The 25508-nt window shown below is 41.0% G+C and overlaps 1 protein-coding gene across 35 annotated transcripts in view; it reads left to right on the top strand.

The window, feature by feature from the left end:
- The window catches only part of BRCA1 (BRCA1 DNA repair associated), a 63142-nt gene that overhangs the window by 9717 nt on the left and 27917 nt on the right, over positions 1–25508 (top strand). For 8 of the 35 annotated variants that reach the window (XM_060136003.1, XM_060136002.1, XM_060136027.1 and 5 more), the window contains exons 3-10: positions 6725–6802; positions 7759–7847; positions 8873–9012; positions 10822–10927; positions 11873–11918; positions 14261–14337; positions 15470–18874; positions 19285–19373. In XM_060136003.1, coding sequence (XP_059991986.1) covers positions 6725–6802; positions 7759–7847; positions 8873–9012; positions 10822–10927; positions 11873–11918; positions 14261–14337; positions 15470–18874; positions 19285–19373 — 4030 coding nt within the window. The remainder of the gene's footprint in view (positions 1–6724; positions 6803–7758; positions 7848–8872; positions 9013–10821; positions 10928–11872; positions 11919–14260; positions 14338–15469; positions 18875–19284; positions 19374–25508) is intronic. The other 27 variants (XM_060136019.1, XM_060136018.1, XM_060136025.1 and 24 more) reach the window with 8 other exon arrangements.

Genomic DNA, 25508 nt, shown 5'->3' with positions numbered 1-25508 from the left:
CTCACTGTTGTGGCCTCTCCCGTTGCGGAGCACAGGCTCCGGACGCACAGGCTCAGCAGCCATGGCTCACGGACCCAGCCACTCCGCGGCATGTGGGATCCTCCCGGACCAGGGCACGAACCCGTGTCCCCCGCATCGGCAGGCGGACTCTCAACCACTGCGCCACCAGGGAAGCCCTAGCCAGCCATATTTTAAGTGATAAGTTCAAATTAAAAGTTTAGTATAGTGCCTGTGTGATAGATCAACTTTTTCATGAAATATCTTCTGTAATACCTTTATAGTCTGAATAACACCTTGATCTATATGATAAGAAAGTTCAGAAAAATACCCCCAAGCATTAATTGTATTTTCTCAAGGTGGACTCTCATTGCTAACAATAACGCAGCTTTATTGACTGGAGTAAGCCTGTAGTTCTGAAATCTTTCATGAGATATACAAAAAGTACAATGGTACCAGTTTAGAAAATATTACTTAGGCCGTTCATGCATTAGCTTGCAGTTTCTGAACAACAGATGAAATGTGTAATACTTTTTGAAAGATCTAGAGCACATTGTCCAAAGAGATATAATCTGAGCCATATAAATCTAACCTAAATTTTCTAGTAGCCACATTACTTACCAAAAGGTTTTTTTAAAGGTGAGATTAATATAGTTATATATTTTTAATCCAATCATGGCTAAAATTTTATCATTTCAAAATATAATATAAAAATATTAATGAGATATTTGACGTTCTTTTTTTTTTTTTTTTTTTTTTTTTTTTTTTTTGCTGTACGCGGGCCTCTCACTGTTGTGGCCTCTCCCGTTGCGGAGCACAGGACGCGCAGGCTCAGCGGCCATGGCTCACGGGCCCAGCCGCTCCGCGGCATGTGGGATCTTCCCGGACCGGGCCACGAACCCGTGTCCCCTGCATTGGCAGGCAGACTCTCAACCACTGCGCCGCCAGGGAAGCCCTTGACATTCTTTTTTTGTAGTAAGTCTCTGAAAGCTTGTGTTTTTCCATACTTACAGTACATTTTAGCTCAGACTAGCCATGTTTCAAGTGCTCAGTAGCCACATGTGGCAGCTGTAGAAACTAACTACTCAAAGTGGGACTCATGGGTCTGTAGCAACCACATCACATGGGAACTTCCTAGAATCTCAGCCCTACCCCAAACCTGCTGAATCAGAATCTGCATTTTAACAGGATCCCCAGGAGATTCTTATGCACATTAAAGTTTGAGAAGCAGTGCTCTGGAATGATAGCCTTTCTATACACTTATATGGAGGATACTAAGAGGGACTAGACCAAGGAAGGCTGAGGTTTAAAGACCAGATAGACCAAATAAGGCAAGTCTTGGGGTCATTTAACTGAGGAGATCCAGATAAGTGGTGAATCAGTGTTGGGGACATTTCACGGCTGGATACATTAGATCATGACACCAGGGAATTCTGTAATCTAGTAGTAGGTCGGTATGTCAGAGGTCCAGAAATAGGCAAGAGATGGATAATCTAGCAAGTAGATTGAACATAGTCTCTCAGGAGTCTAGCAGCAGAAATGAGAAGTTCAGGGTGGTAGTTATAAGGGAAGAAAAGTAGCAGGGACCCAGCCATAGGAGGCTGAGGGTTAGTGGTAAGATTCTCATCCCTAGGAGACAAGAGCCTTGACTCAGGGGACTGGGATACTGGGCAAGGAAACTAGGCAGAATCTTCCAGATGAAGAGCTCAAGATAGCTTCTTGGTCGGGGAGGGATAAATTGGAAGATTGGGCTTGACATATACACACTACTATATATAAAATAGATAACTAATAAGGACCTACTGTATAGCACAGGGAACTCTACTCAATACTCTGTAATGGCCTATATGGGTAAAGAATCTAAAAAAGAGTGGATATATGTATATGTATAACTGATTCACTTTACTGTACACCTGAAACTAACACAACACTGTAAATCAACTCTACTCCAATAAAAATTTAAAAAAAGAAAAAAGATAACTTCTTAATTGTTGGAACTAAAGTACAAACCAGAGGTGTGATTAAAAAAACAGAGCCTTGGGGCTTCCCTGGTGGCGCAGTGGTTGAGAGTCCGCCTGCCGATGCAGGGGACACGAGTTCGTGCCCCGGTCCGGGAAGATCCCACATGCCGCGGAGTGGCTAGACCCGTGAGCCATGGCCGCTGAGCCTGTATGTCCAGAGTCTGTGCTCCGCAACGGGAGAGGCCACAATAGTGAGAGGCCCGCATACCGCAAAAAAACAAACAAACAAAAAAAAAAAACAGAGCCTTAGGACTTCTCTGGTGGCGCAGTGGTTAAGAATCGGCCTGCCAATGCAGGGCACACGGGTTTGAGCCCTGGTCTGGGAAGATCACACATGCCATGGAGCAAGTAAGCCCATGCGCCACGACTACTGAGCCCATGTGCCACAATTACTGAAGCCTGCACGCCTAGAGCCCGTGCTCCGCAACAAGAGAAGCCACCACAATGAGAAGCCCATGCACTGCAACGAAGAGTAACCCCCGCTTGCCACAACTAGAGAAAGCCTGCACACAGCAACAAAGACCCAACACAGCCAAAAATAAATAAAATTTAAAAGAAAAGAAAACAGAACCTTATTTATACAAACTGACAAGGTTTGTTGGGACCAGCAACATAAGTGGATGCTGAGATGCTAAGCTGTGGAGCTCTCAGGGTCTTTATTTCCTTTAACAAGATACCGTATTTGTCTATTATCTTAGCTCTGTTGATAGTAAGCCAGGGCACCCAGTATAACTGAAGGTAGCCAAAAGTCAGCTTGCCTTTATTTTGCCTATAGTTAGAACTATTAATTCATTGCTTCCTGCCAGGATAGACTTGGACAAGCAACTCAAAATTAGATGAGTTTCCATAACTTGTTAAACTGTGCAGGGTGTAGATGTGCTCAAAAATGAGTACTCTGAAAAGTCCCCCAAGATGGTTTGTGGCACTGTGATTTTACTATTCTCCATCAGCGTTTTCTTAAAAAGCTGAAGCTGCCCTTTAGAAAGCATACTGCATTTTCTTTAAAAATGCCTTTCCTTAACCATTGGGCTTTAGAAACCCAAGAATCCCAAAACTTTTCTTAGACCTTTTCACTAAGAACCTTATGTAGAACTTGTATATGTGTTTTCATTTAATTAGTGCATCACATAGATTACCCAGGGCTCTAAAACAGAGTTTAATACATTCTTCTGAGCCCTGAAAAACATGCCACTGTTCTGTTGATCTGTCAATATTTTCCTTAGCTCAATCTTTTCAAGTCATGTACAAGTTCATTTTCTCTTTTGAGTTTAGTTAATTTAATAACCTTTATGAGTCTGTTCTTTTTCTAGCATAAAGAAAGATTGGAACTCATAATATCTTGGTTGATTTCTACGTATCTGGTTCTCCTGTGTTACTTATGTAATTATTGTACAGGCTGCAACATCTATAGCTTGGCTTATCACGCAATATCTTAGCTGCTGTATTCTGCAGTACTATGTTTAGGGAATTACCTAATCGCTACCTCTACTCTGAATTGTTGAATTGTACCATTTGCCAGTGTGATGCGTTGATGCCTCCTAGAGCCATTATGGTAGAGTGCAGGTAGTATTTGCATCTTCTCAAGGAGTGGTAGCCTCTATTTTGTGGCTCTTTATGGACTTTATGGGACTTCTCTGGGTCCAGTGGTTAGGACTCTGTGCTCCCAATGCAGGGGGCCCAGGTTCGATCCCTGGTCAGGGAACTAGATCCCTCATGCCTCCCGCATGCTGCAACTAAAGATACCACATGCCGCAACAGAGGTCCCGCACATGGCAACGAAGATCCCCCATGCCACAACTAAGACCCAGCACCACCAAATAAATAAATAAATGTTTAAATGGGCTTTATATACAGAGCAGGTAGCTTTTTGATACCCCTGTCCCCTAAACTATAGAATTGTTGTCAAGTGCAATGTGGTAGTTCAAGCAACTATATAAGTGAAGAAGGACCCCTGGGTCTCCTTGACCAAACCTACCTACATTTACTTTCTCTGGTGGAAAAACCATGGGCTTTGCTACAGTTCAATTCTAGATCCAATATCACCTTTACTAGTTACTTGATTACTGTATGATCTGGGACAAGTCTCTACTGTAAAATGAAGGTAATACTTCAGGGTTGTGTAGACAGAGAGAACAATGCATGTTAAAGGACCTGGCCAGTAAAAAGTGCTCTCTGAGTGTCTGCTGGCTCACCATTCCCACTGCCTTTTCAGCTCCCTAAATCTTCTTTCCTGGCTCTCTTCAATGTCGGTATCTTCTCTACTCCCTTCCCCAGTCACCTCCCTTGCCATAATATTATGTCCTTTATGATAGCAGGGATTTTGTTTTCCTTTTCCACTGAATTTCTTGCATCTAGAACAATACTGGACATGTAGTAAATATTGGTTGTATCAGTGTGAATCACTGCTTTTAATAATCATCACCACAGCTATTTCTGCCCTCTTCCCTTTTTTCCATTCTACCTCTCTTTTGAGTCTTCTTTTGTCTTCTTCCTAAGGGAATGTTGATTTTCATGGACACCACCAGCCAATGGGAGCAGTATTTTCCTTTCTTAAGGAAGCTGACTCAGGACTTCCCTGGTGGTTCAGTGGGTAAAACTCCGTGCTTCCAATGCAGGGGGCCCGGGTTCGATCCCTGGTTGAGGAACTAGAATCCCTCATGCATTCCAGAACTAAGGGTCCGCATGCCACAACTAAGAGTCAGCATGCTGCAGCTAAGAAGCCCACATGCTGCAGCTAAGAAGCCCGCATGCTGCAGCTAAGACCCGGCGCAGCCTAAATAAATAAATGTTAAAATATTTATTAAAAAAAAAAGGAAGCTGACTCTGAACATGTTGCATATGATCTTCAAGTCTTCTTAGCCATATTCAGCGTCTGAGACAAACAACAAAATTGTTCTTTATCCAAAGCCATTCTAAAACCCTGAATGAGCCTCCTTCATTCCTTAGATGTCTAGTGAGCAGTGTGGTTATGCCAGATACTCTGTTGGGCATTGTGAATATAAAAAGGAGCATGTTTTCTTCCAGCCTTGAGGGGTTTTGTTTTGTTTTTTATTTTATTTCATTTTATTTTATTTTATGTATTTATTTATGGCTGCGTTGGGTCTTCGTTGCTGTGCGTGGGCTTTCTCTAGTTGTGGTGAGCGGGGGGGTGGCTACTCTTCGTTGCGGCGCATGGGCTTCTCATTGCGGTGGCTTCTCGTTGCGGAGCATGGGCTCTAGGCGCCCGGGCTTCAGTAGTTGTGGCATGTGGGCTCAGTAGTTGTGGCGCACGGGGTTAGTTGCTCTGTGGCATGTGGGATCTTCCTGGACCAGGGCTCAAACCCGTGTCCCCTGTATCAGCAGGCAGATTCTCAACCACTGTGCCACCAGGGAAGTCCTGTGTACAAGTTTTATGTGGACTTATGTTTTCATTTCTCCTGGAAAGAAACCTAGGAGTAGAATTGCAGAGTCTTATGGTAACTCTTTGTTTAACATCCTGAGGAACTGCCGAACAGTTTTCCGAAGTGACTGTGTTGTTTTATATTTCCACCAGCAATGAATGAGGATTTCAGTTGCTCCACATCTTCGCCAATACTTATTATTATCTGTCTTTTTTTTTTTTTTATTATCTGTCTTTTTAATTAGGGCCATCATAGTGGGCATGAAGTGGCATCTCATTGTGGCTTTGATTTCCTTTTTCCTAATGACAAATGATATCGAGCATCTTTTCCTGTGCTTATTGACCATTTGTATATCTCCTTTGGAAAATATAGTTCTTCATATCCTTTGCCCATTTTTTAATTGGGTTATTTCTTTCTTATTGAATTTTAAGAGTTCTTCATATATTCTGGATACAAGTCCCTTATCAGATATATGATTAGCAGATATTTTCTCTCATTCTGTGGATTGTCCCTTCACTTTCTTCATAGTATTATTTGTAGCACCAAAGTTTTTAAGTTTGATGTAGTCTAGTGTACCCATTTTTTCTTTGGTTGCTTGTGTTTTTGCCATTTATTTATTTATGAAATCATAGCTTAACCCATGGTCACAGACATTATAGTTTTAGTTCTTACATTTAGTTCTGTGATCCATTTTGAGTTAATTTTTCTGTATTGTGTGAGGTAGGAGTCTATCTTCATTTTTTTGCATGTGGATATCTAGCTGTCCCAGCACTATTTGTTGATAAGATTATTCCTTTTCCATTTAATTGTCTTGGTGCTATTGTTGAAAATCAACAATAGCATAGATGTATGTTTGTACTCTCATTCTATTCCATTTATGTATATGTTTATCCTTATGCTAGTGTCATGCTGTCTCGATTACTGTAACTTTTGTATTGAGGTGCTGAGTTTTTAAACTAATTATAGTCATTTTACTTGAACCACTTACCATTTATGTCTGATTATGCAGCATGAAATAATTATGAGTATATCATTAAATATGCCATATTAACTTTTAATAAGTTTTATTTGATCATAATAGTAAGCCATATGCATGTAAGTTCAGTTTTCATAGATCTTTGCTTATATAGTTTGTTTTCTGATTTTACAGCATCTAAAAACAATTAAAGAAGGCCATTGGTTGTAATTCACCTGCCATTACCTTTAAAATGGCTCTTAAGGGCAGTTGTGAGACTATCTTTTCATGGCTACTTGCTTTTTGAATATTCTCTCTGCAAAAAAAAAAATGTAACTTGAGTTGTTCTTTTTATTCTTTAAAATGTATAGATTTTGTATGCTGAAACTTCTCAACCAGAAGAAAGGGCCTTCACAGTGTCCTCTGTGTAAGAATCATATAACCAAAAGGTATATAATTTGGGTAGTTGGGAGGTTGGAAGTGACAACAACAGGAAAAAGTAGAAATTCCTTAATAACATAGCTGGTATTCCTATCAAACCACTCATCAGTAGAAAAATATATAAAAAAGGGTGTTTAGCTGACAGGGTAAATTATTTCTAAAGTCATTTTTCTGAAAATTTTACAGTACATCTGCCTTATACAGGTACTAGCAATTCATTGCCTTTTTCTAATCCTTCTATATGATGCAAGAACTTGCAGTCTTATCTAATATAGGACTGTACCACCCTGCCCCCATTGTCCTGATCCTGCTTTTATTTTTCTTCCTTGCGTATATTTCTACTTATTTACACAAACACATATGCAATGCATTTATACATTGTGTGTCCCTCTGGCCAGGATGTAAGTTCTATTAGGGCACTGGCTTTGTCTCAGTCAACACTGTTTTTCCAATGTTTGACACATAGTAGTCACTCAGATATGTAAATGAATAAATAAATTATATTGTCCTACAACTGTCCTAAACCAAAATCTCTCTTTGGACATTGTTATCTATCTGTGATTTTGAAATAATGTAATCATCATTTGGCAGAAATCCCTGAGAGCTAGAAGTGGCACTTTGGGTGGATGGGATTCAGATGTTAAGAATAATAAGTTCTCTATGCAGTGGATTTATATCTACTGTGGATTCAAAGTACTATTATTTTAGATAATTATAGGCTTTTGGTAAGTTTGAATGGCCAAAAATAATTATAAAAACAATCAATATACTATGTGGTTTATTCTGCTGTCAGTGATGTTTTGATTAGTGTAATGTCACTAATAGCTCTGTTCTTTCCATATAGTTTTTTTTTTAACTGTTGCTACTTCTTTTTTTATTTGTTCACATGTCTTTCCTTATTTTAGTGTCCTTAAAAAGTTGGTAATCTTTTGCTAAGTGTGTCTTTCAAACAATTTACTTTCAGAAGCCTACAAGAAAGTACAAGATTTAGTCAGCTTGTTGAAGAGCTATTGAAGATCATTCATGCTTTTGAGCTTGACACAGGATTGCAGAGTAAGTGTTGCATAACCCCAGGGGCCAATGCTCAAGTGGCCATCTATTAAAATGGAAGTTGGTGGAATTATTTTATTTGAATAGGTGGTAAGACCTTTTGGTCTAGGTTAACTTTAGCTCTTTATCTGTAATCTTTTTTTTTTTTTTTTTCCCTCCGGTTCGTGGGCCTCTCACTGTTGTGGCCTCTCCCATTGCGGAGCATAGGCTCCGGACGCGCAGGCTCAGCGGCCATGGCTCACGGGCCCAGCCACTCCGCGGCATGTGGGATCTTCCCGGACCAGGGCACGAACCCGTGTCCCCTGCATTAGCAGGCGGACTCTCAACCACTGCGCCACCAGGGAAGCCCCTGTAATCTATTTTTTAAATCATTCCCACTGGTCTCACACCTTATTTTATCCATCCTAATATGCACGTTTTTTATTTGCACATCTCCAGAATTGGGAGCAGTTTACCATTAATGGTGTGTCATTGTTTAATTTAGTGTTTTCTTTCTTAGTGGTACAGAAAATAATGGTGCATTTTATATCACTGGTATTTTAGTTTCAGTGAAATATGGTATTAATAGGCAAATTTGTTAGTATTAAGGTAGGAAAAAAAGGAGTAGAAATAACTTTGGTCTATGTGTTCGTTTCCTAGGAGTAGAACTTCTGAAGTTCATTTTTTAAAAAAGTATAGGCAACCTTTAGTGCATTGTTTTTGTTTTTTTGTTTTTTTGCGGTACACGGGCCTCTCACTGTTGTGGCCTCTCCCGTTACGGAGCACAGGCTTCGGACGCGCAGGCTCAGCGGCCATGGCTCACGGGCCCAGCCACTCCGTGGCATGTGGGATCCTCCCGGACCAGGGCACGAACCCGTGTCCCCTGCATCGGCAGGCGGACTCTCAACCACCGCGCCACCGGGGGAGCCCTCATGCATTGTTTTAATATTTTACAACAAAGAGCATACACAGGCTTTCTCTTGGTTCTTTGCTTACAATTAATATTTTTTTCTAACTGCAAAAATAATGTTTTCCTTTGTAATTCACAGTTGCAAACAGTTATAACTTTTCAAAAAAGGAAAGTAACTCTTCTGAGCATCTAAAGGAGGAAGTTTCTATCATTCAAAGTATGGGCTACCGAAACCGGGCCAAAAAACTTCAACAGAGTGAACCTGAAAATCCTACCTTGGTAAGGCCATTTTTGTGTATTCTGATAACATCTCTTTATTGAGCACTGTGAGTTGGTGAGTGTGCTAGATGCTTATGGATTTACATAAAAAGTCAGTAAACAAGGGAAGATGGTAAATTAAGGGGCCAAACAAGAGTTAGAGGAGACGAGAGAAGGTCCCCGGTTTTAGTGCTTTGTTCATTCTGATGAACGTATTTTTCTTCATATCTGTCTAAGATAGACACAAGGACACTGATGGTCAGCTTGCTAGTTTTTAAAATAACCATCTTATGGCAGTTCTCCAGGGACAAGGACATATCTTCTGTTTTATTTCCTCTGAAAAGTTGCCTGGAAAAAAAAAATCGGTTTTTAACATTTGAAAATTGCTTCAAGTTAAAAGTGTAATTGTCAAAGAAAATGCAGAGATTTGCGCTGTTGTTACTCATATGTGAATGAATAATGAAGATCTTAAAAATGATAGTTCTCTGGCGCAGTGGGTATGAGTTTGCCTGTCAATGCAGGGGACATGGGTTCGAGCCCGGGTCTGGGAAGATCCCACATGCTGTGGAGCAACTAAGCCAGTGAGCCACAACTACTGAGCCTGCTCTCTAGAGCCCGCTAACCTAGAGCCTGTGCTTCGCAACAGGAGGAGCCACCGCAATGAGGAGCCAGGGCACCACAGCGAAGAGTGGCCCCCGCTCACTACAACTAGAGAAAGCCCACGTGCAGCAAAGACCCAATGCAGCCAAAAATAAATAAATTAATTAATTAAAAAAAAAAAGTTCTCATAGTACCAGCATTCACTTTTCGGTAGATGTTGAAGGGCTTAAAAAGAAGAAGGAAAGCTTCAACAGAGTAAGGTCCCGTTTCTAAATATTCTCTCCTGTACTGAATATTCTTAGGCTTGCTGGGTTTTCTTTTTTTTTTTTTTTGCAGTACACGGGCCTCTCACTGTGGTGGCCTCACGCGTTGCGGAGCACAGGCTCCGGACGCGCAGGCTCAGCGGCCATGTCTCACGGGCCCAGCCGCTCCACGGCATGTGGGATCTTCCCGGACCGGGGCACAAACCCGTGTCCCCTGCATCGGCAGGCAGACTCTCAACCACTGCGCCACCAGGGAAGCCCATTGCTGGGTTTTCTTTATTTTCATTTATCCTTTTTAAAAATTTACTTTGGGGCTTCCCTGGTGGTGCGGTGGTTAAGAACCCGCCTGCCAATGCAGGGGACACGGGTTTGAGCTCTGGTCCGGGAAGATCCCACATGCCGCGGAGTAACTAAGCCGGTGCACCACAACTACTGAGTCTGCTCTCCAGAGCCTGAGAGCCACAACTACTGAGCCCACATGCCACAACTACTGAAGCCCCCGCGCCTAGAGCCCATGCTCCACAACAGGAGAAGCCGCCACAATGAGAAGCCTGCACACGCAACGAAGAGTAGCCCATGTAGCCCCCGCGCACCGCAACTAGAGAAAGCCCGAGCACAGCAACGAAGACCCAATGCAGCCAAAACTAAATAAATAAATAAAAAAGAAAGAAAGACAAAAACAAAATCAAAAAGAAAAAAAATGCTTTCCTTATCTTTAAAAATATTACACAGATAATACATATTTATTTTAGAAAAATTTAGAACAACAGAGAGAGGGGAAAAGTATTCAAAGCACACAAAACTCATACATTCTGGTGTGTAGTCTGCGAAATGTTTTTTCTGAGGTGTCATAAATGTTAGCTAATTGATAATGGTCTATTTGTTTTGTCCATGGCTTTGAGTTTCTGTTAAGAAAAAAAAAGCACAGAACTGGCCAACAATTTGTTGATCATTCTTTACTGCTTAGCAGGAAACCAGTCTTAGTGTCCAGCTCTCTAACCTTGGAATTGTGAGATCTCTGAGGACAAAGCAGCAGATACAACCTCAGAATAAGTCCGTCTACATTGAATTGGGTAAGAGTCTCAGATTTTGTAAGTTTAGAATAATAGTTGCTGGATTCCTTGTCTAGGAGTTTTACCAAAAACCGTGGTCACAATTTATACAGTGGCAGGGAGCTCTGGGAAGTGAAAATAAAATAATTTTACTAGCCTTATGATGTGTTATAAATAATGTAAAAGATGCAGGTCTCACCTTGAAGAACCTTCCTTTGTAAAGAGAGCAAAAGAAAGGGTGTCTGGTTATAAGTATGTGTAAATATACTTTGGAAATATGGAGAGTAGGGCTAAGAAAGAATGTGATGAGTGGGCTACAGCATTTGGAGGGATCTAAGATAACTTGTACTAGACTAGAAAGACTTAAGAACAGCTGAGCTCAGTTCAAGCAGGTCTCTCTATGTCTTATCGTTTAGAGTATATTTATAATTGGAAAGAACGGCCCTCCTTTGAGCTCCCAAGCACTAATGTTTGACATAGCACGTGTCATATTCTTTCAAAATTTCTTGTGTCTTTTCCCCTTTTAAGATCATAAGTTCCTAGACAACAGGTATTGCCTCATAAAAATAATCAAAATAATTATAATAGAGAATATTTAGGAGCACCTACTGTAGTGCACGCACTGGTGTGTTTTACTTGTGTAACTCATTTAAGATGCATGACAAACCTGAGATGATTACTACTATTATACTTATTTTACAGATGAGGGAATTAAGGCACAGAGAGGTTAAGAAATTTTGCCAAGGTTGTAAAGCTAGTAAGTGAAAGGGTCATGATTCAAACCTGTGCTTATGACCACTTCTCTGTATTGCCTGACATGTATCATTGTGTCTGCCATGTAGTGGGTGCTCAGTAAATATTTCTTGAAGATATGTTTTGCAACAAGTGTATTTTTTGAGTTTAAGCCTTTCAATAAAAATACTTTTATTGATTTGTTATTTGGGGGTATTTGGGGAATTCTTTTAGGATCTGATTCTTCTGAAGATACAGTTAATAAGGCCAGTTATTTCAGGTGAGTCAAAGAGAGCCTTTTTCTATGAAGCTGGCATTTTTGTATCTAGTTAATATTAAGGATTGATATTTCTTTAGGTTAGAATCATGGCATTGGAATAGACCTTAAAGACCATCTACTTTAATCTCCTCATTTTATAGCTGAGAAAATATCCTTTTTTAAAATATTTATTTATTTGTTTGTTTTTGGTTGCATTGGTTCTTTGTTGCTGCGCACGGACTTTCTCTAGTTGCTGCGAGCGGGGGCTACTCTTCAGTGCAGTGCGCGGGCTTCTCATGGCGGTGGCTTCTCTTGTTGCAGAGCACGGGCTCTAGGTGCGCAGGCTTCAGTAGTTGTGGCATACAGGTTCAGTAGTTGTGGCTCGCGGGCTCTAGAGCACAGGCTCAACAGTTGTGGCACACGGGCTTAGCTGCTCAGTGGCATGTGGGATCTTCCTGGACCAGGGCTTGAACCCGTGTCCCCTGCATTGGCAGGCGGATTCTTTTTTTTTAACATCTTTATTGGGGTATAATTGCTTTACAATGGTGTGTTAGTTTCTGCTTTATAACAAAGTGAATCAGTTATACATATACATATGTTCCCATATCTTTTTCCTCTTGCGTCTCCCTCCCTCCCACCCTCCCTATCCCACCCCTCCAGGCAGTCACAAAACACCGAGCTGATCTCCCTGTGCTATGCAGCTGCTTCCCACTAGCTATCTACCTTACGTTTGGTAGTGTATATATGTCCATGCCTCTCTCTCGCTTTGTCACAGCTTACCCTTCCCTCTCTCCATATCCTCAAGTCCATTCTCTAGTATGTCTGTGTCTTTATTCCTGTCTTACCCCTAGGTTCTTCATGACATTTTTTTTTCTTAAATTCCATATGTATGTGTTAGCATATAGTATTTGTCTTTCTCTTTCTGACTTACTTCACTCTGTATGACAGACTCTAGGTCTATCCACCTTGTTACAAATAGCTCAATTTTGTTTCTTTTTATGGCTGAGTAATATTCCATTGTATATATGTGCCACATCTTCTTTATCCATTCATCCGATGATGGATACTTAGGTTGTTTCCATCTCTGGGCTATTGTAAATAGAGCTGCAATGAACATTTTGGTACATGACTCTTTTTGAATTATGGTTTTCTCAGGGTATATGCCCAGTAGTGGGATTGCTGGGTCATATGGTAGTTCTATTTGTAGTTTTTTAAGGAACCTCCATACTGTTCTCCATAGTGGCTGTACCAATTCACATTTCCACCAGCAGTGCACAAGTGTTCCCTTTTCTCCACACTCTCTCCAGCATTTATTGTTTGTAGATTTTTTGATGATGGCCATTCTGACTGGTGTGAGATGATACCTCATTGTAGTTTTGATTTTCATTTCTCTAATGATTAATGATGTTGAGCATTCTTTCATGTGTTTGTTGGCAGTTTGTATATCTTCTTTGGAGAAATGTCTATTTAGGTCTTCGGCAGGCGGATTCTTAACCATTGCACCACCAGGGAAGTCCAGAAAATATCCTTTTTGCTTCGCTGGTTGGTTTCTTAGTAAAGAGTTTGAAAGAGTTTAAAGTAACAGTAGAACTATGCACAGACTTGCTTCCAGCAGATGGTTGTGCCCTAGCTTAGTTCGTCGTGTATGATAGTGTTGACTCAGTGATAATTGTGGCTGTTGAAAACATTAGAGTACTCAGTTTTCAGTTCTTTCCTTCCTCTGTTCCTTAATTCCATCTGTAACTCAAACTTTGTCTACATAAATTAAACCATAATCTACAAGCAGCCCCCAACTGGGTTGTCAAATTGCTTTCATTAGGAATTATTGCTTGACCCTAAGATCTGTGATGGTGTCATTGCCAATCAGATTTTGTTTGCAAATTACTTTTTCCTGATCTCTCAATTGGGAGAAAATGATTTTTAGCCTGGAAAGAAGCACAGAAGGCAGTGCTGCAAAGTGGTGTGCTTTTGCATTCTATTGGAATGTTTGTTCCATCCCAGTGCTCCCTTTGTTTAGATAACTTTGTACTTGTATTCTCATTAAGATATATTTTAAGTTTTGTTGGTTTTCTCTTTACTGTCTTTTAGCTATTATTTGTCCATCATTTAAATTTTAGTTCTCATTTGTATGTCCATAAAGCAATGTTCTATATTACTGCTGTGATTTTTGTGACTGTATGTTCTCAGTCTTTGACCGTTTCATTTTGACTAGAAGTTACTAAAGCACAGATTTCAAAAAGTGAATCAAATTGATAACCCTTATTGCAACCCTACCTAGAGGAGCTAAAATACTTGATCATGTGACAGCTATTTGTGCATATAAACCACTGTTTCTCACTAAGGCTTCTGTCTTTTCCCTATAGTGTAGGAGACCATGAATTGTTAGAAATCACCCCTCAAGGAGCCAAGGCTGAAGCCAGTTTGAATCGTGCAAAAAAGGGTAATGGCAAGTCTTCCAACTTAACGGGCACTAAAGAAAGAATAGGTAGATGCGGTGCTGTAATTAGATTATTCTGAAGAACCATTTGGGACGTTTATAATTCACAACATTTCTTGGCAGAGTTAGAATATCGTTCTTTCTCAGATGTCATGGTACAGCCTGACAATGACACTAGACTGATATGGTTATAATAGTACCCTATGTAATTGGTTGTTGCCTTTACTTTTTTTTTTTTTTTTTTTCTTTTTTGCGGTACGCGGGCCTCTCACTGTTGTGGCCTCTCCTGTTGCGGAGCACAGGCTCCGGACGCGCAGGCTCAGCGGCCATGGCTCACGGGCCCAGCCGCTCCACGGCATGTGGGATCTTCCCAGACCGGGGCATGAACCCATGTCCCCTGCGTCGGCAGGCGGACCCTCAACCACTGCGCCACCAGGGAAGCCCTGCCTTTACTTTTAACTGCTGTGTTTTTATTTCATACTTTGCATACTGGTATTTAGATAGAGGGAGTATGAGTCTGAAGATAGAACAGAAGCACTATATGTCTGATGCCCAAACTGTGCTTTTTTTTTTTGATTGAAGTAGAGTTGATTTACAATATTGTGTTTTCTGCTGTACAGCAAAGTGATTCAGTTTTACACATATATACATGTTTTGTAATATTATTTTCCATTATGGTTTATCACAGGATATTGAATATAGTTCCCTGTGCTATACAGTAGGATCGTATTATTTATCCATTCTATATATACTAGTTTGCATCTGCTAACCCCAAACTCCCCCTTCATCTCTCCCCCACCTTCCCTCCCCCTTAGCAACCACATGTCTGTTCTCCATGTCTGTGAGTCTCAAACTGTGCTTTTAATTCACTGTTAGAGTTTAGCAAAATAGGAGGTATGGTTTATGAGTAGGGAGAATTCTGAAATTAAAACTCTAATTATTTTGAGTGGAAATAATGAGAGTCTAGATACATAGGAATTGAGCAGAAGAGTATGAGCTACGTCTTCAGTACACTTGATAGTTGAGGTTTCTCTAAGAATAGCCAGTTCCTTCATTCCCCCTCAACCAAGTTGTATTAAGTACCTATTTTTTTCATAATAATTCAGTTTTTAAGCACCTTGTTTTTTTTTTCCAGCTGCTTGTGAGTTTTCTGAGAAGGACATAACAAAGGCTGAACATCATCAATTCAGTAATAAAGATTTGACCACCACTGAGAAGCATGAAACTGAGAAGCATCCAGAAAAGTATCAGGGTATTTTTGTTTCAAACTTGCATGTGGAGCCATGTGGCACAGATACTCATGCCAGCTCATTACAGCATGAAAACAGCAGTTTATTACTCACTAAAGACAGAATGAATGTAGAAAAGGCTGAATTCTGTAATAAAAGCAAACAGCTTGTCTTAGGAAAGAGCCATCAGAGCAGATGGGCTGAAAGTAAGGACACATGTAATGATAGGCAGACTCCCAGTACAGAGAAAAAGGTAGTTCTGAATGCTGATCCCCTATATGGGAGAAAAGAACTGAATAAGCAGAAACCTGCCTCCTCTGACAGTCCTAGAGATTCCCAAGAGTTTCCTTGGATAACACTGAATAGCAGCATACAGAGAGTTAATGAATGGTTTTCCAGAAGTGACGAAATGCTAACTTCTTACGACTCACGTGATGGGGCATTTGAATCAAACACTGAAGTAGCTCGTGCAGTGGAAGTTCCAAAGGAAGTTGATGGATATTTGGGTTCTTCAGAGAAAATAGACTTAATGACCAGTGATCCTCATGGTGCTTTAATACATGAAAGAGTCCACTCCAAACCAGTAGAGAGTAATATTGAAGATAAAATATTTGGGAAAACCTATCAGAGGAAGACAAGCCTCCCTAACTTGAGCCGCATAGCTGAAGATCTAATTATAGGAGCATCTACTGTAGAACCTCAGATAACACAAGAGCGCCCCCTCACAAAAAAACTAAGGCGTAAAAGGAGAAGTACATCAGGCCTTCATCCTGAGGATTTTATCAAGAAAGTCGATTTGGCAGTTCTTCCAAAGACTCCTGAAAAAATAATTGAGGGAACTGACCAAACAGAGCAGAATGGTCATGGGATAAATATTACTAGTAATGGTCATGAGACTGAAATGAAAGGTGGTTATGTTCAGAAAGAGAAAAACGCTAACCTAACAGAATCATTGGAAAAAGAATCTGCTTTCAGAACTAAGGCTGAACCTATAAGCAGCAGTATAAGCAATATGGAACTAGAATTGAATATCCATAGTTCAAAAGCACCTAAAAATAGGCTGAGGAGGAAGTCCTCTACCAGGAACATTCATGCACTTGAACTAGCAGTCAGTAGAAACCCAAGCCCACCTAATCATACTGAACTACAAATTGATAGTTGTTCTAGCAGTGAAGAGATGAAGAAAAAACATTCCAGCCAAATGCCAGTCAGGCACGGCAAAAAGCTTCAATTCATGGGAGATAAAGAACCTACAACTGGAGCCAAGAAGAGTGACAAGCCACACAAACAAATAACTAAGAGACTTGCCAGTGACACTTACCCAGAACTAAATTTAACAAACATACCTGTTTTTTTTACTCACTGTTCTGGTTCTAATAAACTTCAAGAGTTTGTTAATCCTAGCCTTCAAAGAGAGGAGAGCCTAGGAACAATTCAAGTGTCAAATAATACCAAAGACCCCAAAGGTCTGACATTAAGTAGAGGAAAAGGTTTGCAAATTGAAAGAGCTGTAGAGAGTACCAGTATTTCCTTGGTACCTGATACTGATTATGGCACTCAGGATAGTATCTCATTACTGGAAGCTGACACCCTAGGGAAGGCAAAGACAGCACCAAATCAACATGTGAGTCTGTGTGCAGCAATTGAAAGCCCCAAGGAACTTATCCCTGGTTGTTCTAAAGATATTAGAAACGACACAGAGGACTTTCAGGATCCACTGGGACATGACGTTAACCACATTCAGAAGGCGAGCATAGAAATGGAAGAGAGTGAACTTGATACACAGTATTTGCAGAATATGTTCAAGGTTTCAAAGCGTCAGACGTTTGCTCTGTTTTCAAATCCAGAAAAGGAATGTGCATCAGTCTGTGCCCACTCTGGGTCCTTAAGGGAACAAAGCCCAAGAGTCCCTCTTGAATGCAGACAAAAAGAAGAAAATCAGGGAAAGAGTGAGTCTAAAATCAAGCATGTGCGGGCAATTAATACAACTGTGGACTTCCCTGTCGCTGGTCAAAAAGATAAGAAGCTGAGCGATCATGCCAAACGTAGCCCAGAAAGAGTAACTAGGCTTTGTCAGTCATCACAGTTCAGAGGCAACAAAACTGAGCTCATTATTGCAAATAAACATGGGATTTCACACAACCCATATCTTATACCATCACTTTCTCCCATCAGGTCATCTGTTAAAACTATATGTAAGAAAAACCTGTCAGAGGAAAAGTTTGAGGAACCTGTAATGTCACCTGAAAGAGCAATGGAAAACGAGAGCATCGTTCAAAGTACAGTGCGCACAATTAGCCAAAATAACAGTCGAGAAAGCACTTTTAAAGAAGTCAGCTCAAGCAGTATTAATGAAGTAGGTTCCAGTACTAATGAAGTAGGCTCTAGTATTAATGAAGTAGGTTCCAGTGGTGAAAACATTCAAGCAAAACTAGATAGAAACAGAGGACCTAAATTAAGTGCTTCGCTCAGATTAGGTCTTATGCAACCCGAAGTCTATAAGCAAAGTCTTCCTGTAAGTAACTGTCAACTTCCTGAAATAAAAAGGCAAGGAGAAAATGAAGGCACACTTCAGGGTGTTAATGAAGATTTCTCCCCATGTCTAAATCCAGATAACCTAGAACAACCTATGGGAAGAAGCCATGCTTCTCAGGTTTGTTCTGAGACACCTGATGAGTTGTTAAATGATGACAAAATAAAGGAAAGCAACTTTGCTGAAAGTGACATTGAGGAAAGATCTGCTGTTTTTAGCAAAAGTGTCCAAAAAGGAGAATTCAGAAGGAGCCCTGGCCCTTTAGCCCATCATACATCTTTGGTTCAGGGTCACGAAAGAGGGGCTGAGTCCTCAGAAGAGAATGTGTCTAGTGAGGATGAAGAGCTTCCTTGTTTCCAACACTTATTTGGTAAAGTAACCAATACACTGTCTCCATCTACCAGACATAATGCTGTTGCCACAGAGGGTCTATCTAAGGAAACAGAGGAGAACCTAATATCATTGAAGAATAGTTTAAATGACTGTAGTGACCACATAACATCGGCAAAGGCATCCCAGGAACATCACCTTCATGAGGAAGCGAGATGTTCTGATAGCTTATTTTCTTCACGGTGCAGTGCAGTGGAAGACTTGACCGCTAATACAAACACCCAGGATCCTTTCTTGATGTTTGATCCTCTTTCCAAACAAGTGGGGCATCAGTCTGAAAACCAGGAAGTTCTGAGTGACAAGGAATTGGTTTCAGATGATGACGAAAGGGAAACTGGCTGGGAAGAGGATAATCACCAAGAAGAGCAGAGTGTGGATTCAGACTTAGGTATTGGAACCAGGTTTTTGTGTTTGCCCCCGTCTATTTTATAGAAATGAACTAAATGTTTATGCCTTTGGGGGAGCACATTTTACGAGTTTCCAAGTACAATGAAAGTAACTGCTTCTTAAACTTTAAACATGTTCCTCCCAAGGTGCTTTTCCTCAAAAGTCCTTTACTCAGCTAGAACATCTTTTCTATTTGAATGAGATTTAATGCCCTAATTATTGGTGGACTTGCTTCTGGTTTTCATCCTTACGATTCCTAAGAGGGAATCTGGTGTCCCTAAACAAAGAGTGTAATCATTTTGTGTGACATGAAAGTGAAGTTTGTCCTGTCAATGAGAAGAAACAGGTACTGCAAGTTGGAGTATTGGCTGTCTGTTTTTACATCTTAATCTATTTTTATTATCATTTAAGGTGAAGCAGCATCCGAGTATGAGAGTGAAACAAGCCTCTCTGAAGACTGTTTGGGGCTGTCCTCTCAGAGCGATATCTTAACCACTCAGGTAAAAGCACATGGGGATGTGTGTGTGGTGTTCTCAGTGCTATGCATCCCGCATTCTTACATTTGCTTATATAACCCCTTAGAATTAATGGTATAACAGTTGTGTGTGGGACCTTGTCTCCTCAAATTGGATTGTAAGCACCGAGATGGAACACATTACCTCCTACTTCATACACACACATACACACATGTACGTACCAACATGCTCACTGCAGAACACTAAATACTGAATTTAATGAATAAGTGAAACCTTCAAAACCCATTTGCCCTATAGCAAAAACACATATGAAAGCACTACTGTATCAAATAGAGGGGTGTGTTTCTTCTCAGTACCAAATTGACACCTACAGAGTTCTCTTCCTGTTAGACACTATCTAGCCTTTCACTGTTTGGTGGATACTTCTTTTTGTTTTTTCTTTTTAAATCGTATAGTTATTTGTTCTTCAGTGCCTGTAAGTCATCTTTTTTCTTTAAAAAGTACACAATGTTACTTCTTGCTCCTAGTGGTCAATATCCAATATTTTGGTGACTTGTGAGGGGGGTAACAGCTTTGTCATATCTACAACATTTGGTAACATGAATATTTCAGTACTCCAGGCAGAATAGTCTCCTAGAAAAAGCATTCTCTACCACAGCATCTAAAAATTAACATCATATTCCTCACAGAACCTGGCTCTGTCTCCTAATTTTTATGTTGTAGGAGTGGCACCAAAATTTTCTAAGTTCTCACATTCAAAACTTCAGGCTTATTCAGCTTTTTTTTCTCCCTTCCTTCCTTCCTTCCTCCCTTCCTTCCTTCCGTTGCTCCAGGTCTTTAGTTGTGCCATGTGGGATTTTCTAGTTGCAGCATGTGGGATCTAGTTCCGTGACCAGGGATCGAACCCAGGCCCCCTGCATTGGGAGCGCAGAGTCTTAACCACTGGACCACGAGGGAAGACCCTCAACTTATTTTTTTAGAATATTGACACAGTGGTTGCTGGTGGTAATGGTGAGAGTTCTGTACCTGGCTGTGTTACTCTAGGCAATTTACTTATCATCTCTGAACTATAGTATGTACATTCTTAAAATGGAGATACCTGGACCACCTTGAATCATCCTGCCATGACTTCTTTTTCTCACCTAAACCTTAAATACACCTTCAGCTGCTAGCAAAAAGTGACATTTTTTCCTGAACTTCCTGAAATTCCAGATTAGATAAAACTGAGAAAAACCGATAGTCTTATAATATTGTATATGTGCATCATAAAAAACTTAGAAAATACAGATAAATAAAAATCATGCCTGACAGTCCAGTGGTTAAGACTCCGTGCTTCCACTGCAGGGGCACGGGTTCCATCCCTGTTGGGGAACTAAGATCCCATGTGCTGCAGAGCAACTAAGCCTGTGCGCCGCTATTACTGAGCTTGCGCAGCACAGCTAGAGAGCCCACTTGCCACAATGAAAGATCCTGCATGCCCCAAGTAAGACCCAACACAACCAAAACTTAAAAAAAAAAAAAAAAAAGAGAGAGATTGGTTTGGTAAATGTTAACTTTTATCTCTGGTATGATATACAAAAGATAGGTAATAGTTGTTGCCTTCAGGTGGGGAAATAGATGATTGGGAGAAGGAGAAGGAGGAAGCCTTACTTTTCTCTGAATATCCTTTTGTGCCTTGAATTTTATACCATGAACTTGTATTAATTTTTTTTTTTTTTTTTTTTTTTTTTGCGGTATGCGGGCCTCTCACTGCTGCGGCCCCTCCCGCTGTGGAGCACAGGCTCCGGACGCGCAGGCCCAGCGGCCATGGCCCACGGGCCCAGCCGCCCCACGGCATGCGGGATCCTCCCGGACCAGGGCCCGTATCCCCCGCACTGGCAGGCGGACTCCCAACCACTGTGCCACGAGGGAAGCCCATATTAATTATTTTTAAAATTAAATTCTATGCATAAAAATCATTACTATTAACTTATTGGTATATATTCTTTCTTATTCCTATTGTACACAGGGGTGTGTGTGTGTGTGTGTATACCTTATCTTTAAAAAACATTCAGATGGTACTCTACATACTTACATTGTTTTTACTATGTCACTAAATTTTCTTCAATGAATTTATTTTTAACTACTATATAGTATTCTTTCCTTGTGTACACCATGATTTATTCAACCTATTGCTGAATATGAGGGTTTCAGGGCAAGAGACACAGTTTGCTATCATGTACAGCACTGTATTATTATCTTAAAAAAAATTTATTTGGTTGCACCGGGTCTTAGTTGCAGCAGGCGGGCTCCTTAGTTGCAGCTTGCCGGCTCCTTAGTTGCAGCACACGGGCTCCTTAGTTGTGGCGTGCGAACTCTTATTTGTGGCATGCATGTGGGATCTAGTTCCCTGACCAGGGATCGAACCCAGGCCCCCTGCATTGGAAGTGCAGAGTCTTATCCACTGCGCCACTAGGGAAGTCCCTGTAGTATTATCTTGATAACTAAATATTTGCCCACATCCCCAATGACTTCCTTAGTATAAATTCCTAGGACTGGAATTTTTCTGTTTGGTACATGTTATTAAATTGTCCTTTAGAAAGACTGAACCAAGCTGTGCTCTTCTAGCCCCTGTGGTACTTGGTAGCTCCCATTTTCCTATACCTTTGCCAACACTGGGTAGTATCCAGTTCTAAACTTCTGAGTCTTGGCATTGCTATGAGGACTATAGATAGAGGGCTTGTCTTCTACTGCCTGTTTTCAACACAGAGCAAATCCCTCCAGGACTGAAGCCTGCTGGAGTCAGGAAGAAACCTCTGAGACCACTGCCTGTTCTGTGCCTGAATTGTCACCTGTATTCTCCACTTCTGCAGGATTGCCATGGTGACTAAATTAATGAAAAGATTTTGGAGTCCTTTTCTTTTTTTTTCTTTTTTGGCTGTGCTGCACAGCTTGCAGGATCTTAGTTCCCCAGCCAGGGATCGAACCTGTGCCTCCTGCGGCGGAAGTGCAGAGTCCTAACCACTAGACCGCCAGGGAATTCCCTAGGAGGCCTTTTCTCTGTTTGCAATTACTATGATCCTTTCTCAGTGTGGATTTGGGGCTCTGTCAACGTGACTTTCACCTTTTTATCCCTTGTGTTTTAGAGTTGTAGTGTTCGGTTTCTGATTCCATCTGCCTTAGGCATATTGTATAATATTTGAGATTCAATAAACTACCTCCTTGTTTTCTATATTTCTGATCTTGTTCCCAGAGATATATGTCTATTTGTTCAAGATTCATTTTATAACCTGTTTTTATCAAGCATCTACCCAAAACAGAGCCAAAGTCAGATTTCAGGGCTAACTTAAATCTAGAGTAGCTCCAACAAGCAAAATGATTGAAGTGGGATCTTTTCCCAAGGTCTGTTTACACAGAACTGGGGAGACATATATAGGAGATAAATCCTAATTTGGTATCATTAGTATCTGTGCTTTATCAAAGACTGATTAACTATATTTATTCATTAATTCATTTCTGCATTAAACATTTACTAAATGCTTACTGCCTGCTGGGTGTTAGGGATACAAAAATGATTAAGGAAGGATTCCATCCATCTGGGAGGAACATTCCACTTCGGTATACTAATGCACTAGCAGTATAAATGAAGCACTGAGGGGTCATCTGTTCCTGACAGGAGATGTATTGTTGGTGGGGACTTCTGAAGGAGATATTCAAGCTGGACCTTAAAAGATGAGAATTTTTTCCAGGTGGAAAGAGAAGAGAGGCAGTAAATCAAGGCAAAGGCACGGAGGCGTGAAATCATGCCCAGGAAACACAAAGTTGTCCCATGTGACTGGAAAACAGGGCATACGTGGTGGTTTTGGGGAGAAACAAGAGATAAGATCAGAGTGTGGAGGCCCTTTTGATTGATTGATTGATTTTGGGCTGAGTTGGGTCTTAGTTGCTGCACGCGGGCTTTCTCTAGTTGCGGCGAGCGGGGGCTACTCTTCGTTGTGGTGCGTGGGCTTCTCATTGCGGTGGCTTCTCTTATTGCAGAGCACAGGCTCTAGGTGTGCAGGCTTCAGTAGTTCTGGCACGCAGGCTTCAGTAGTTGTGGCTCACGGGCTCTAGAGTGCAGGCTCAGTAGTTGTGGCACACGGGCTTACTTGCTCCGCGGCATGTGGGATCTTCCCGGACCAGGGCTCGAACCCATGTCCCCTGCATTGGCAGGCGGATTCTTAACCAGTGCGCCACCAGCGAAGCCCGTGAAGGCCCTTTTGAATGCTGTGCTTAGGAATTTGGAATTTATCATGAGATCAATAACGAGTAATAATTATACAGTATTCAGAAAGTGTTAACTTTTTATATGAGCAGTTGTATACAACTAAGCTCCTAATGGAAAAAAGAGACATGATAAACATGGCTTTTAGGGAACTTTAGCTGTATTAAAAGTAGATATCAGAGTAGCACAGTGGGAATAGAAAAGAAAAGTAGGACTAATTCAAGAAACACAAGAATTAGAATCAAGAAAACTTGGTAACCAATTTGAGTTTAGTCTCCCAAATGTATCAGGCCAATTGCCTGCAGGGGAATTTGTCCAAGTTATAAAGTAACTGCTTTGGGAGAACCCAAAGGAAAGTTATGTACCTATAATTCTCCCATTACTTTTCCGATTTTCTAACCTATTTAATGGCCACAGAAGTTAGATGTGATGGTTGTGGCAGTAGTGACTGATAGAGCTCCTTGAAGCTTATCAGGTATCCTGGTTTCATTCCAGATTTACTGAGGTGAGCCCTTGGCTAGGATTTGATCAGTAATGGAACCACTCACAAGACACCACGTGGTGGCAATGGTGCTGCTGTGGACATTGGCAACAAAGCAGTCTCAGGGTAGTAGTGGAAGCCTTAGTGGAGCAGGGAATGCATTTCCCAGTCATAAAAACCTCCTAAAAACTGTGAACTCAGTGTAGCAGGAGAAAGTAGATGGCTTGTTTTTAGTAGAGGGCAAAGTCATTTGCGAGGATCAGAAGAAACAGGGTGAAACAATCTGTTTCCCCAGGGTTTGCTGGCAACCATACATGCTCCTTCTAAAAGTAGTGAAGAAATGTATATTTTGGAGAGCTCCTTACTTACGAAATACTTCGCTTATCAAAAACCTTAGACTTAGCAGATTTCTTCTTCATATGGAGAAATAAACATCAGGAGCCTCATAAGCAAGAGGAGCCCATTATCTTGAATTGAGAACAATAACTGGCCTTACAGGCTTTCTGAGGGCTCCTTCTGCTGGATCCTTCCATATAGCCGGTTCTTCTCTGCAGCGATCTCTAGGTACCCCGTCCCCATCTAGAATGGCAGCACCATTCTAGGGCTGTATCCCCAGTGCCTGACACATAATAGGTGGTCAACAAATAGTTGTTGAATGAATAAATAGATAAATTAATGAATTAGCTCTTTGCTTGTTCTGTTAGAAACTAAATGTTCAAAGAATCCCAGAAAAGGAAGTGACCTCACAAGCCAGAGATTAGACATTTTTATATGGACTAACCCAAATCTCTTATGAGTGCCACAATACCAAATTTTTGAAATGCAGCCTTTGGAAGATGTTAACAGAATCATGCTAATTTTAAATACCAAAAGTGTTTTAAGTACCTTATTTTTTCACTCCCTAGCTTTAAAAGAAAATAACCAACTTCAAAAGGACATCACAATAAAACAAGCCTATTTGGGAGAGTTTGAGGAATTTTTTCTCCCCTTCTAACATCTTTCTGAAATAATTTCATGGGCATTAACTGCATGAATATGGTCAGATTAAAAGGTGCTCAGGGCTTCCCTGGTGGCGCAGTGGTTAAGAATCTGCCTGCCAATGCAGGGGACACGGGTTTGAGCCGTGGTCCAGGAAGATCCCACATACCGCGGAGCAACTAAGCCCATGCACCACAATGACTGAGCCTGCGCTCCAGAGCCCGCGTGCCACAACTACTGAGCCCACGTGCCACAACCACTGAAGCCCGCGCGCTTAGAGCCCGTGCTCTGCAATGAGAAGGTGCCACAATGAGAAGCCTGCTCACCACAAGGAAGAGTAGCCCCTGCTCAACGCAACTAAAGAAAGACCACGTGCAGCAACAAAGACCCAACGCAGCCATAGATAAATAAATAGATAAATAAATAAATTTTAAAAAAGGTGCTCAGGCAGAACTTA

The sequence above is a fragment of the Lagenorhynchus albirostris genome, chromosome 20 (assembly GCF_949774975.1).
Source record: "Lagenorhynchus albirostris chromosome 20, mLagAlb1.1, whole genome shotgun sequence".
Lineage (NCBI taxonomy): Eukaryota > Metazoa > Chordata > Mammalia > Artiodactyla > Delphinidae > Lagenorhynchus > Lagenorhynchus albirostris.
Note: the sequence above shows the minus strand (reverse complement) of the source record. Positions and strands in the feature narration are given on the sequence as shown.